The sequence below is a fragment of the Saccopteryx bilineata genome, chromosome 2, assembly GCF_036850765.1.
Source record: "Saccopteryx bilineata isolate mSacBil1 chromosome 2, mSacBil1_pri_phased_curated, whole genome shotgun sequence".
In the NCBI taxonomy this organism is placed as follows: Eukaryota; Metazoa; Chordata; class Mammalia; order Chiroptera; family Emballonuridae; genus Saccopteryx; species Saccopteryx bilineata.
Genome location: NC_089491.1, coordinates 10,475,299 through 10,488,955, shown reverse-complemented (window position 1 = coordinate 10,488,955; position 13,657 = coordinate 10,475,299). Strand labels below are relative to the sequence as shown.

At 40.7% G+C, this 13,657-nt stretch overlaps 1 protein-coding gene across 3 annotated transcripts in view; it reads right to left on the bottom strand.

Annotated features, from left to right (window-relative positions):
* GOLGA1 (golgin A1) overlaps positions 1-10,405 on the bottom strand; it is a 51,026-nt gene extending 40,621 nt beyond the window's left edge. The window contains exons 1-5 of one of the 3 annotated variants that reach the window (XM_066256231.1): positions 10,276-10,405; positions 9,431-9,479; positions 8,248-8,547; positions 2,858-2,948; positions 673-747 (exon numbers count right to left, since the gene is read on the bottom strand). In XM_066256231.1, coding sequence (XP_066112328.1) covers positions 673-747; positions 2,858-2,948; positions 8,248-8,382 — 301 coding nt within the window. In that variant the 5' untranslated portion in view covers positions 8,383-8,547; positions 9,431-9,479; positions 10,276-10,405. The other 2 variants (XM_066256232.1, XM_066256233.1) reach the window with 2 other exon arrangements.
* Positions 10,406-13,657: the final 3,252 nt, after the last annotated feature.

Below are 13,657 nucleotides of genomic sequence, written 5' to 3'. Positions count from 1 at the left end.
TACACTTAGAAACATGCCAAAGGTAACTTTTTAAATGGTTCAGTGATAGAACACTGGGTTAGGTAAGATGCAAAAAAACACCCATGCTGTGCTAAGTGATGGCTATTACCACTTTACAGAATTAAAAACTAAAAGAAAAATCAAAACAAAGCACCATATAAAAATATTTATTTCACTTTGTTTTCCTTTAAAATTTTTTGAGTGTATATTATACCAATGGAAATAACTTCTGTTAGCATTTTCTTGGATTGAACCCAAAGAATATGACTTAGGGTAGACTAAACAAAATGTATGTTGTTTCGTTGGAAGAGTGATGACAGAGATTTCCCCAAGTTTTGGAACACAGTAGGAATGGAGCTTTGGCTAGACTAGAACCAAAGTCTTCTAATCTAGCTAGATCCAAGGGTCAGGCACTAGACTTTGCCAATAAACTGGTCAAGGGGATGGACACAGCTGATAATGACCTTCTCCTAAGAAGCATGCCCGTGGGCAACACAAATATGAGTTGTATGTTACTAAATATCAAACAAATGTTCTATCAACCTGATTAAGAAATACATATAGTACTTATAAAGATTTGAGCTATGACAGTAAAAAACTTAACCATACACTATAATTTCATTTCAAAAACTAAAAAGATAGAAAAAAAAAAAAAGGAAAAAAAATACGTACAATCCTGGTGTTTTTCTAACGCAATTTCAAGCTTCTCTTTTATCTTCTGCAAGTTTCGGACCTGCTCAGCATAGTCTTGGGTGAGGAGGATGACGCACATACCAGGAATGGACAAACATTAGGAAAGGAAGTTAATTAAACAAAAAAATGAGTGAAAATGATGATGATTTTCTCAGTCTGAAAACCATTCTTGTTAAGGAAAGCTAAGCAGACAGCCTCCCATTAACAATGAACAACACAGGCAGACAGGTATAGTACAAACTATCCATGGGGTACATGGTGACTACACACAGGCAGCTTTGTTCAGCCTTGATCAAGAACAACACTCGGGCCTGGTTTGGTCATCAGAAACACCCTGCTGTGAAAACCAGCATGATCTATTTACTTAATTTCAAATGTTTTCATTTCCCCTTCCAGTTTTAGCAGGACCAAAAAAGGGAAGTCACTCAACAGCTCATTTATTGTCCATACAACTTTCAAGTAATAGCAGACAGCCTACCACAGTGCTGCCTTTACAGTGAAAGTACTTCAAACTCTAGAGAAGTCAGCGGCCTAGGCCACTTTAAAGGTGAAAATCAGAATTAATTACCCAGATGGCCAAAGAGGATGGTATGGCATATGGAAAAGTAGACAGGCTTTAGTTCAAATCCCAACTCTGTCAGCCCTTAAGCAAATGATTTATCCTAAGTATCAGTTTCTTCATTTGTCAAATGATGCTGTTCAGTGTGCCTACCACAAAGGATGCATTAGATAATGGAGCATTTTATGTACCTTATGCACCTGGCACACGTGCTCAATAATAGGGAGCTGCTATTGTTGTTGTTATTATTCATACTGCGCCTGTAGGAAAACACCCAGGACATAAGTGGGCTCAGTAAATGTCAGTTCTCTTCCCTGTCCCTTTCTCTATAATGTAAGTCAACTCCAGGCTATTCTCCCATTCACATTAGGGAGGTTACATATTATTTTATAGCCTTTGCCACATTTTGCCAGTGTAACTGATATTATTCACACTAGGGCGTAAGAGGCTAGTACCAACTAAGTTTAAAGCAGACTGTAATTAAGAGTATGGGCCTGACCTGTGGTGGTGCAGTAGATAAAGCGTCGACCTGGAACGTTGAGGTCAGTGGTTCAAAAACCTGGGCTTGCCTGGTCAAGGCACATACAAGAGTTGATGCTTCCTGCTCCTCCCCCCTTTCTCTCTCTCTCTCTCTCTCTGTCTTTCTCTGCTATCTAAAATAAATAAAATCTTAAAAATAAAGTGAGTATGGACTCTAGTATCAAGCAAATCTGGATTTGCATCCCAGCTCTACCACCTACTGCTTGTGTGACCTAAACCTCTAAGCCCAATAAGGCTACAGTGAGGACAAAATAGTGGACTGGCTAGAAGCTGTGAACTATACTATGGACCTTTGATAACTGCAAAAACACAGAGATTTCACATACAATTTGGTGAATTTTGCAGTCTATTGCTTTCACTTCAATAAAATGAGCATAAGGCCAAGGGACAAAAAGAAACACAGAAGCCACTGACCACTTTACAGGATGAAACTTTGAAAATGTGTCCACTGGCAGAAACCAAAATAAGATCTCACAACTCTACCACAAATATGATCTACTCAGGCAAAGGATATAACGAGAATTGTGTAAATTGTAAAGTACACACAAAAGACATAGTGAGAGTTACCACTTCCATATAGGTGAAGTAACAAATACTACTGAAAAGAGGCCCAAAGACCAGAATCACACTTACACAGGTGATATGTAGCTGCAACAAGTGGCGACATAGCACCAAACTTCTCTGGTGTTGAGGAACCCAACACCTGCCAGTCATTCCCTGTAAATGGTATCCCCTACTTCTCTCTACCCAAAAGCAAGCTATGCTACTGGCTAAAAAAAATGGTCAAATCTATTTACATATACTTTTAATACCTTTTATACCCATGGCTAGAAACCTCAGGGGCAGAAAAACGTGTTTGTTTTTTTTTAAACCTTAAAACTTAGTTTTGAATTAACATTCTTTAGTACACTAACAAAAGACAAAAACAAGGGGGTACAAATTGTTCGTTTTTTTACTAAGAAGATCAAAATAACTATAAGGTTATGTGTATGAATATTTTACAAGGAGAGAAGGTCAGGCAAGGCAAATTTCCTTTGTTTGCGCTTTATGAATTCTGAGACATACCAGAAAGTCTGGCCTCCAATTTCCGTATTTGTTCATTCCTTCTCAGAAGCTGAGACGAAAGATCCTCTCTGGAGCTGCTTCCATCAGAAGCCTGTTGAGATAGACACAAGAAGAGGTCGTATGCATCCATGGGTTTTTGGAAGTGTGAGACCACTCTACTGAGCCAAAAAGTAGCAATGCTTGTTTTAGGTTTGGTATTATTTTGTGATCACTGAAAAGTGGCTTCTTCTTTTTTTAATGTTAATTTTATTAATTTTAAAGAGAAAGGAAGTGAGGATGGAGGGAGGGGGGGAGAGAGAGAGAGAGAGAGAGAGAGAGAGAGGAACATCAAAGTGTTCCTGTATGTGCCCTGACCAGGCATTGAACTGGCAACCTCTGTGCTTTGGGTCGGTGCTCTAACCAACTGAAGCTATCCAGCCAGAGCTGAAAAGCTCCTTGATTTACCTGGGCCCTAGCTTCTTAACCTATAAAGTAGAAGCAACACTATATCCATTCACAGTGTGAAGGAGATAGAAGATGCTAAACAGATAAATTACATGTGTGTGTATACATGCTATTGGAATAAAGGATGGTGAACACACCCATTATGATCTTTTTGTTTTATTTTGTTTTGTTTTAGTGAGAGAGAGATAGGAGACAGACAGGAAAGGAGAGAAATGAGAAGCATCAACTCATAGTTGCTTATCTTTAGTTGTTCACTGATTGCTTCTCATATGTACCTTGACTGGGGAGCTCGAGCTGAGCCAGGGACCATGGGGCCACGTCTATGATCCCGCGCTCAAGCCAGCAAACTCGGGGTTTCAAACCTAGGTCCTCAGCATCCCAGGTCGATGCTTTATCCACTGGGTCACCGCCAGTCAAACGAAACCCATTATGATCTTACTACATCAAATACATAATACAAAATATGTTTTCAGTGATTAAAAAAAGGACATCACTTTATTTTTCCAAAGGTAAAGTCCTTGGATAGAGAGGGGAAGGTTCTGTGGTGACAAAGAGGGGAAAGCTGGTCTGTGATGAAGAGACTCTCACTGACATGATCAAGTTTCAGTATCTTCATCTATAAAACAAAGGGATGTCAATCTACCGCTCTAAAATGCATCAAAAACCTTAGCAGATAATGCACAGTCAATAAATAAATATACTAATGAGATCAGTTTTCCCCACCAATCTACATTATCTTAAAACACATGAGCACTTTTATTTTGGACACTGCTTATGACTGCTAATAAACATCTTGCTTTATCTTTTTAGCTCTAATTATAATTTTTGTTAAATACAGAAGAGTAGCGAGAATGATTCAATGGAACATTCCCTATTTTAACAATTGCTGATGTTTTCCCATATTTGCTCCATCAATTTTTATTATACTGAAGTACTTTAAATAACAGACATCAAGGCTTTTCATTCTAAATACTTTGATAACCATTTCTAAGATATTAAGGACATTTTCCTTTATAACCACAATATCATTATCACGCCTAACAAAATTAAAAATAATAGTATCTAATATCTAGTCATGTTTCTCTATTTTATTCCTAAAATGTCTTTAAAGATAGTTGAACAATTCATTTTAAATCATTTATCCATTTTGCCACCTGCCCATCCAGCATTTACAGAGACCTAATACAGTGTATAGTTAAGAGAGAGTCTCTGCAGGCAGAAGGTCCAGGTTAAAGTCCCAATTGTAACTTATAAAGTATAGAAGCTGGGCCAATTATTAACTTCTCTGTGCACTGGTGGCATATGTCAAGTATGATAGCAAAATGATGTACTTCACTGAACTGTAATGAGGAGTGAAAAATTCAATATTTGTCAAGTCCCTAAAACAGAACCATGCATATCGCTTTAATACATATCATCCATTATTAGAAGTTATGATTATTACTGTTAGTGAGACATCCTCTCGCCAGCATTGTGAAGCACAGAGAATAGTGGTAAAAGAATCCTTACCTAAAACAGCAGCAGCTATAGCAACTACTAATTACAAAATGCTTATAAAGAGCCCGGCACTATACTACAAAGTGTTTTATATACTGTGTGGAAAAGAGTTAACATCACAGGCCTCAGACTGCCATTCTTAGCAAGGTCTGCCCAGAAGGTTAGCCCTTGGCTGGCCTATGGGAACTTAAGATTTTGCAAGGGTTCCCAGTATTCCTATGAAGAATGGATCATTGTACCCTCAACTGATTGTGCAAAACAATATGGTTTATGTTAATACTAGTTTTCCTTCTGGGAGTCTGAAATTTTGGTAAATGCTAGGCAGAGGGTGCCTCCTAACTAGCCTCCCAATAAAATTCCTGGGCATTGAGACTCTAATGAGCTTCTCTGGTAGACAACATTGATTTGTAACAAATCATTGCTGGGGGAATTAAGTTGTCCTATGTAACTTCACTGGGAGAAGACTCTCGGAAGCTTGTGCCTGGTCTCCTCCAGGCTTTGCCCCCTGTCCCCTGTCCCTGTGCCCTTTGCTGATTATGCTATGTACGTTTTCACTGTAAGAGATGATAGCAGTGAATGCAACTGTATGCTGAATCCTGTGAGTCCCTCCAGTGAATAACTGAGCCTATGGGTGAACCTTGGGGATCCAACAAATACTTTAACAAAGACAAGTACAGTTCCTATCCCCATGGTACAGATGTGGAAACTTAAGGCATAGAAAAATGAAGGAAGTTGCCCAAAGTCACACAGTAGTGACGGAAGCAGAAAATCAGATCAAGATCTGACTCCATAACCTGTTCTGAGTTTCCAACTGCTGTACTCTACTGCCTTTCATAGAGCTCCCAGTTTAGTGGGAAAGACAAACAGACAAATCAACAACAATGCAGGGTAACAGCTGCTATTACTGAGGTAAGAAGGAGGCCAGGGACCAAATTCAGCCAGGAGGGTAGAGGGGTCAGAGGGGCAGGTCAGGTCAAGGAGGCTTCCTGGAAGTAACACGTGAGCCCATCTTCAAGGATGCACAGAGCCTGCCAATGGAACACAGAAGAAAAAGGAAGATACAGGAGATGTTCCAGAGACAGGAAATAGCATATGCAAACAACTGTGGGCATAAAGAAATGTTGTCTATTCCAGAAAGTACAATAAGTTCAATATGGCTGGAGCCTGACCAGGCGGTGGCGCAGTGGATAAAGCGTTGGACTGGGATGCAGAAGACCCAGGTTTGGGACCCTGAGGTCACCAGCTTGGACCCAAGGTTGCTGGCTCAAGCAAGGGGTTACTCGGTCTACTGAAGGCCTGCGGTCGAGGCGCATATGAGAAAACAATCAATCAACAACTAAGGTGTTGCAACAAAAAACTGATGATTGATGCTTCTCATCTCTCTGTTCCTGTCTGTCTGTCCCTGTCTATCCCTCTCTCTGACTCTCTCTCTGTCCCTGTAGAAAAAAAATATATGGCTGGAGCCCAGGGTATAGGAAAGGAGAGTGAGATGAGGATAGACAGACCATGACTGTTGGCCATTGTATTATAACAATGAGTTTGCACTTCCTCCTGAAGATGATGGGGAAGCCACTGAGGATCTTTAAGCATTGGAGTGACACGAACAGACCTGCTTTGTGGAGTTGTTGGGGGCAGAGAGCCCAGAAAGGTTACCGCATTTGCCTGAGAAACAAAGCCAGCCTGAAAAAATATGGAGGTAAATGCACTACCAGCAAATGGAGTAAAGAAGGTAAGTTTGAGACATTTAGGAGACGGAAGCCAAATACTTGCTAATTGATTGGACACCAAGAAATCAAGGAGGAAAGAGTCTAAAATACCTCCAAGGTTTCTTGTTGGTGACTTGGGGGATGAAGGTTCACATGTCGACATGGAGTTACTGAATTCAGTTTTGTTCATTTTAGAACTTGAGAAACCAGAGGAAAAACATCTGGCTGGAAAAATATATGCAGCAGGATATAACTGTCTGAAGATAGGGAGGGATCAGAATGTACATATAGTAAGTTCAAATCAATTGCTTTAGAAGTCTTAAAGCAAAGTTATTTCCTGAATTCAGGCCAATCTATGTCTGGAATACATTCGAGACAAGACCTTCATTTAGCACGTCAGCATGCAGATATTTCTGCATGAAAGGCAAAGCAAGTATTTCTGTCACAGAACTCAGCATTAAAACTATGTCCTTCCATCTGTGATCAAATGTGCATTTTATATTTCCTGTCAAATATAGGATCAAATGATAATTTAGATCTGGTAATCTTACTGTTTTACTCCAATAACCTAATAGCTTCTGCCATGTAATCTGACCCAGACAGGTAGTACAGTATAAGGAAAGAGAAGGAAGACTCATCTGACCATGGAAACAACTCAAGTGTTTATCACCAGGAGAAGAGAAACTGCAGCCTTTCAAATGCTGGAATCTTATACGGCGGTAAAAATAAGTTAGCCACCGTTTCATGTAACACAGATGCATTTTAGAAACATGATGAGTGTAAAACAAAGGAAATCCAAGAAGACAAGAGTATACTATTCTCATAAAATTCAAAAATAAGCAACATTAAACAACAAGTTGTTTATAAATATATTCCTATTTGGTAGGATATTTTAAAAAGCAAAAAAATGGTAACAACATTTAGGATAGTGGTTACCTAGAGGGGAGGGATGGGGGAAGAAAACTGGGAAAGATCACAAAGCGCCTTCAATAGTATCAAAATGTTCTAGTTCTTTGGATAGGTGACATTAACAAGCATTCATTTTACTTTTATGCTTTATACTTTATATTTACCTTATATACATTCTATTACATATATTAAACATTACAAATCATTCTTAAAAAGTCATCAGCCTGTAAGAGAATCCTGTCATAGGCTAAAAACAAACTTTTAATCCTAAGGCTTGACATCTGCCTAACACAGTAGCATCCTCATTTTCTGAAATATTTCCAAACATAAAGGTACTTTACAAATACGGGACATACTGCAGTTACCAGTACCATCTTTTCATCAACTTGCCCAATAAAAAAGTGTACTCTGGCTCACTCCACATGACAACTCAAAGACCTTGCTAAGCAACGACTTCAAGTACATATGTCTGCAACCTGAAACCTGTATAATTACATTAACCACCATCACTACAAAAATTCAATTTAAAAAAAGAAAAAATGTATACATGTCTGCAGAGACAACAGACTGAATACTGAGAAATGAAATGTAAAAGACGGTGTACAAGATATATAGATGGGAAAAGATTACAAGAGGACATCACAGAGAATATGAAAAGAAAGTCACAGAAAAATAAAAGAAACAGAAAAGTGCCTCAGAATAAGAAGAATCATATAATAACTACAAATAATCTTTCCATTCTGTAAGAAAATAGTTATTGGAAGGTCCCAGAAATACTATTTTAAGTATATACTGAAATGGTACCAAATACTAAAAACTAGTGAAGATACTTACAAAGTCATCTCCTGAGTCAGCTCCCATGGAGGCAACAGATTCCTTGCTCACTGACCGTGAGATTCTAGTAACACCTCCTGGCCTCTGGGCAACAGCAGTCTCTTCTGCAATTTTCTTCTTTAGTTTTGCAAACATTTTGTTGTGTGGCTATCCTGCCCTGATGACCAGCTCTTAAATCACCACAGTAGTCTTTAGGCCAGCAACCAGGGGTTCCAAGACCGGTGCCTAAGAAGTCCCAGACATCCAAGCTGGCTGCATTCCCCCTCAACTGTGGGTCTAGGACCTCCAGCAACACAGTATCTATAGATCAAATGAAAGGAACTTGAAGTTAAACACTGGAGAGATTTCACATCTGAGTTGCTATGTTAGGCTTCAAGTTTCAAAATTAAGTTTCATAATTTTACATGTATACTAAATAGAACACAATTACTAAACATATTAAAAGCACCCAGGTGCTTCATATGCATATACAGATAAGGAAATTCAGTCTCAAGTTGGTGAAGTTATCTGCCAAAGATTGTGTGACTAAGTGGCAAGGCTGGTATTTGAACTCAGGATTCTGACTCACAAGTTCCTCCGCTTTTTAAAAAAATTTTATTACACCATGTTGGCTATGGCATATAACACATTAAGAAAAAATTTCCAGGGCAAATATTAACATCACTAATGTTTCTGAATCCTTCCCCCAATAATATTAACTACAGTTCAGTGTGCTTTATTTTTTTTTTAAGATGAAGACAAAAACATCTAACTATGAGGAAAAGGTGTGAATGTTCTAATGTTCCAGGGTGGTTTGCAATCAGCTACTCGCCAGGAAAAAGCTGCTGACCTGGAAAAGACCAGGCAAGCCAGATAACTCTATTATATAGATATCAGATACTGAAATGTTTCCTGTAACTGCTATGTGGTTCCCTTTAAGGGTAATTAAAATGATTTCAAATCAGTTTCTCCCCCCCCCTCAGAAAGTGTTACATAATATTCAACAATCAGATTCAAATGTCTTTGAATTAATGGTGTATAAAACACTAAAATTCTGGCTAAAACCTTAACTTTTCATGTTTTGCAGAGGATACACAAGCTCTGCTATCTAAATTCGACAAATGACTTCTTTTCAGATCATCCATTTAAGTCTGTACAAGTCTTCAAAAACTTTATTTTCAATGTCTGTAAACCACCTACTCACCTGGCTTATCTACTAGATTTAAACAGCTCGGAGATCAAAGCATTCTGTCCTGCATGGAGACAAAGATAAAATGCATTGGATATTTCATTTCAAGTGTAAGACCAAAAAGTTGGGGGCGGGGGTGGTGGTGGAAGAGCAGAGCAGGGTATTAAAGGAGGAGAGAGAAAAATCTGTCACTGCCACAACCTTCAGTGAGCTACCCTCCCTCCCTTCGTCTCCTTTACATCTGTCATTTGCCTAAGAGTTTCAATTACAGGCACAAAAAAGTATCTCACTGCAGTAGGTGCCTAAATTCACTTTGTATTGGGAACCCTGAGCAAAACAACTTGAATGAGATTATGATTTCCTAAGGCCAGTGTTTATTTCTCAGTTACTTCTGAGTCATACACTGTTTACCTGGCCAGATCCCGGAGCCTTGACTCGCACTAAGAAAGTCTGGGAAAAAAGGACGGCTAAGTTGGACAAAAGGCGGCTAACGCTCGGGGAGGCAGCAGTACCTGCCGCATCAGTTTGGATCCCAGGCAGGCAGACTCCTTCCAAACCTGCCCGTGCGTGGACTGTCAAACAAGGGAGGGACCCCAAGTCTATCCTATCTGACAGCAGGGAAACTGAGACCGAGGGGAGGAGTGCCTTGTCTAAGGTCGCGCAGGCGGAATCCTGGAACCCGAGGCTCCACACTGCCAGATGGGGAGCCCGCCTCTGTGCCCACCTCCCTCCTTTAAGCAGCCCGGTGCCGCCCCCCGCTTTGGGTCTTGGGGCAACCCCATCCGGGCCGCTTTGGGGGCAGACCGAATCTACTAGGAGAATGAGGGGCCTGCTCGCCTGTCCGGCCCCCGCCCGCGCACCTGCCGCTCTCTGGGCAGCCGGAGAGCCCCGCCTCCCGGACGTCTAGTGAACGCCGGTCCGCGTCACCAGCCCGAACGGCCGGCCGGCCGGCGAGCGGAGCACCGACCCGGAACCGCACTTGCAGCAGAGCGCCGGAAGTGGCTGCGCGGGTCCCGCCGCCGCGCGCATGCGCTTGAGCGCGGCCTTCGCGGACCCGGGCATGAGCCTGGGCGGCAGTTGGGTGGGACCCGGGCGCGGCGCGTGGCTGGGCGTTCGGTCGGGCCGGTCCGCCACGTCAGCGAACGGCCAGACTCGTAAAAGGTGACTAGGTGGTGAAGCCACTTTTTTTTTTTTTTTTTTTTAAATATGGGAAGTGGGAGGAGCCTCTTGGCAGAAGGTAAAGAACCCAATTTGTAGGCAGTGTGTGCGGTGCGGGACGAAACCGCAGGCCCGGACTGCGCCGGCCGACCTGGCGCTTCCACGCCTCTCCCCGCATCCCAGGCCCACGCACCCTACACAGCCGCCTTCTCACTGAGTAGTAGGTGCTCACTCCAAGTCCGCGCCTCCCTCCTCGTATCCTTAACGGGTACCTCGTGCCCTAGGATTAGTTTTAATGACGTTTTATATCGTAACCCAGGATATTTATAATGTGCCGCTGAAAGAAGCTTCCAGAATCATACTCTTATTATATAGTGCACTCTGATATATTGCCATTTGTTAAAAAACAAAACAAAACATGCTGGTTTGGCAGCCCACTATGTTCATTTCACTATTCACTAATGCAGGGGTCCCCAAACTACAGCCCGCCGGCCGCATACGGCCCCCTGAGGCCATTTATCCGGCCCCCGCTGCACTTCCGGAAGGGGCATCTCTTTCATTGGTGGTCAATGAAAGGAGCACATTGACCATCTCATTAGCCAAAAGCAGGTCCATAGTTCCCATTGAAATACTGGTCAGTTTCTTGATTTAAATTTACTTGTTTTTTATTTTAAATATTGTATTTGTTCCCGTTTTGTTTTTTTACTTTAAAATAAGATATGTGCAGTGTGCATAGGGATTTGTTCATAGTTTTTTTTATAGTCCGGCCCTCCAACCGTCTGAGGGACAGTGAACTGGCCCCCTGTGTAAAAAGTTTGGGGACCCCTGCACTAATGGGTCTCCAACTTTTGACAGATGAAGAAAGTCCAGGTGAAACTGCCTGTACAAAGTTAACAGTGCAAATTAATAGCCTACGTCGGGTCTCCTGACTCCGCAGTGCCAACCGAGCCAGACATTCCACCTTGAAGTTGCTCCTGTTCTTGCCCCAGACCAGGGGTCTCAAACTCGCGGCCCGCGGGATTAGTCTGCGGGCCGCACAAAATTGTTCGGCGGGCCGCATGCGGCCCGTGGGCCGCGAGTTTGAGACCCCTGCCCCAGACCCAACACCACACCAGCCAAAAGTTTCCAATTCTATTCCCCAATCCCTCTCTCCGCGTGTTCCAGCTCTGACCATCAGGAGCACGGGAGAGAAAAACCAAGACTAGGCTTCAGAAGAAATACACAAACTAGGAGAATAAGCATTGAGTCCACAACCCCAAAAGAGTTTAAAATGTGAGGTATTATCTGAAAGAAGCAAACACACCCTAAGAATTTAGCCCTTATATCAATAATTTTGTGACAAAAACTTTAAGCAAATATGTTTATTTTTATATTGATACACTTTATACGTGAATTCAAGATACAAAATTCATTTACAAGAGTTCACACCTGATGAATGTAGTCACATTCCTAGAGAACATTTATCAATGCAAAAATGCTTTCAATACATAAACAAAATCAAATATTCTGTAATCTTGTTATTCAATAAACATAAAAATGACAATGCTTTAACTTTCTATCCTTTAATATTTAAGAGCCCTCCAGGTGGTAGGCACCATATAAAATAAAACATTGGAAAGACAGGCCTACTGAATCACTCTGCAGAATCACAGTGTTAACTCTGAAATTCATTTAGTAAAGTAGAGAAAGGTTTGCTATTCTTTATGACAAATTACATATACAAGAGTCAAAAGTGATGAACTCAAGAAAACAAAATGTTTCAATAACTTCTCAATTACTATAATCTATGAACAAAGCAGAAAAAAGGCTGCTGAAAGAGAACATAACAGGAAAACATCCTTAAAGAGTATGTATGGCTTAAGCAATTTTGAAACACAACAGACAAGACTTTTTTTACAAGACCACAAACGTTCAAGTCAAATGATATTTAAAGTATAATTTTCCCCCTTAAGCATTGGTAGTAAAGAGCCCCTTCAAAATTTATTCTACTGATAATACATACAAAACTAATGAACTCAAATGTTTTGCTAACTCACAGAGCTGAGTTAATGGATTTTGTTCTAAAGTATTAACCCACAATACCCAAAATTTAATACAAATGAGCAACAAGACTGTCTCAAGGATTACAGTGATTTGTGAATAGCTAGATAGGCAACCAAATAGTTTCATTATTTGCATGACAGATTAGCAGCACTTGGATAAGAACTATTACATGGAAATTATTGTGCTTCAATCTTTTGAGAGCTAATAAATATACCTCTATAATCCCTAACGTGTTATAATTCTATAACATTTCAGTTAAAGCCAGCACAATTTTTAAAAAGTGTTTCACATCACTAGAAAATCAAGTAATTATATTCTCCAAATGTAATTTCTGCTATGATTGAAAACAAGTGTATTTCTCCTAATATCCATAATACAGACAATAGTTCACCATTATTTTCAGGGAAAAACGATCAAACGCAATTTATTTTAACTCCTATTTGACTATCTTAACCTTTAGTTATGACTTGAAGAAAGAAAAAAGATATTCAACCTTACAACGGAAACTTCTCAGAAAAAATGTGTGTGGCCTGAAATAACAATAATCTTTAGAGCAAAGTAAGAGATTATTTATAACTACTTCATCAGATTCAATGACTAATGAAAACCCTATCTGTACTGGAGCTACACACTGAAGATAACGTGTTTGGATAAATACCTTCACTTGTAAGCTGTACTATGAAAATGTTAGGACATCGTACCTCACCATTCCTAGTATCTAAGACCTTTCTACGTCAACTAAAACCTCCAAAATATAAGACTGATTGTTGAATGGCAGGTTTATTAAAAACAAACCAAAAAAAAAGTTGGAGAACTAGCTATATGGTCTATGTGACAAAAGGAATGTATCCAGATAACTATAAAAAGTCATGAAAACCGCCCTGGCCGGTTGGCTCAGCGGTAGAGCGTCGGCCTAGCGTGCGGAGGACCCGGGTTCGATTCCCGGCCAGGGCACACAGGAGAAGCGCCCATTTGCTTCTCCACCCCTCCGCCGCGCTTTCCTCTCTGTCTCTCTCTTCCCCTCCCGCAGCCAAAGCTCCA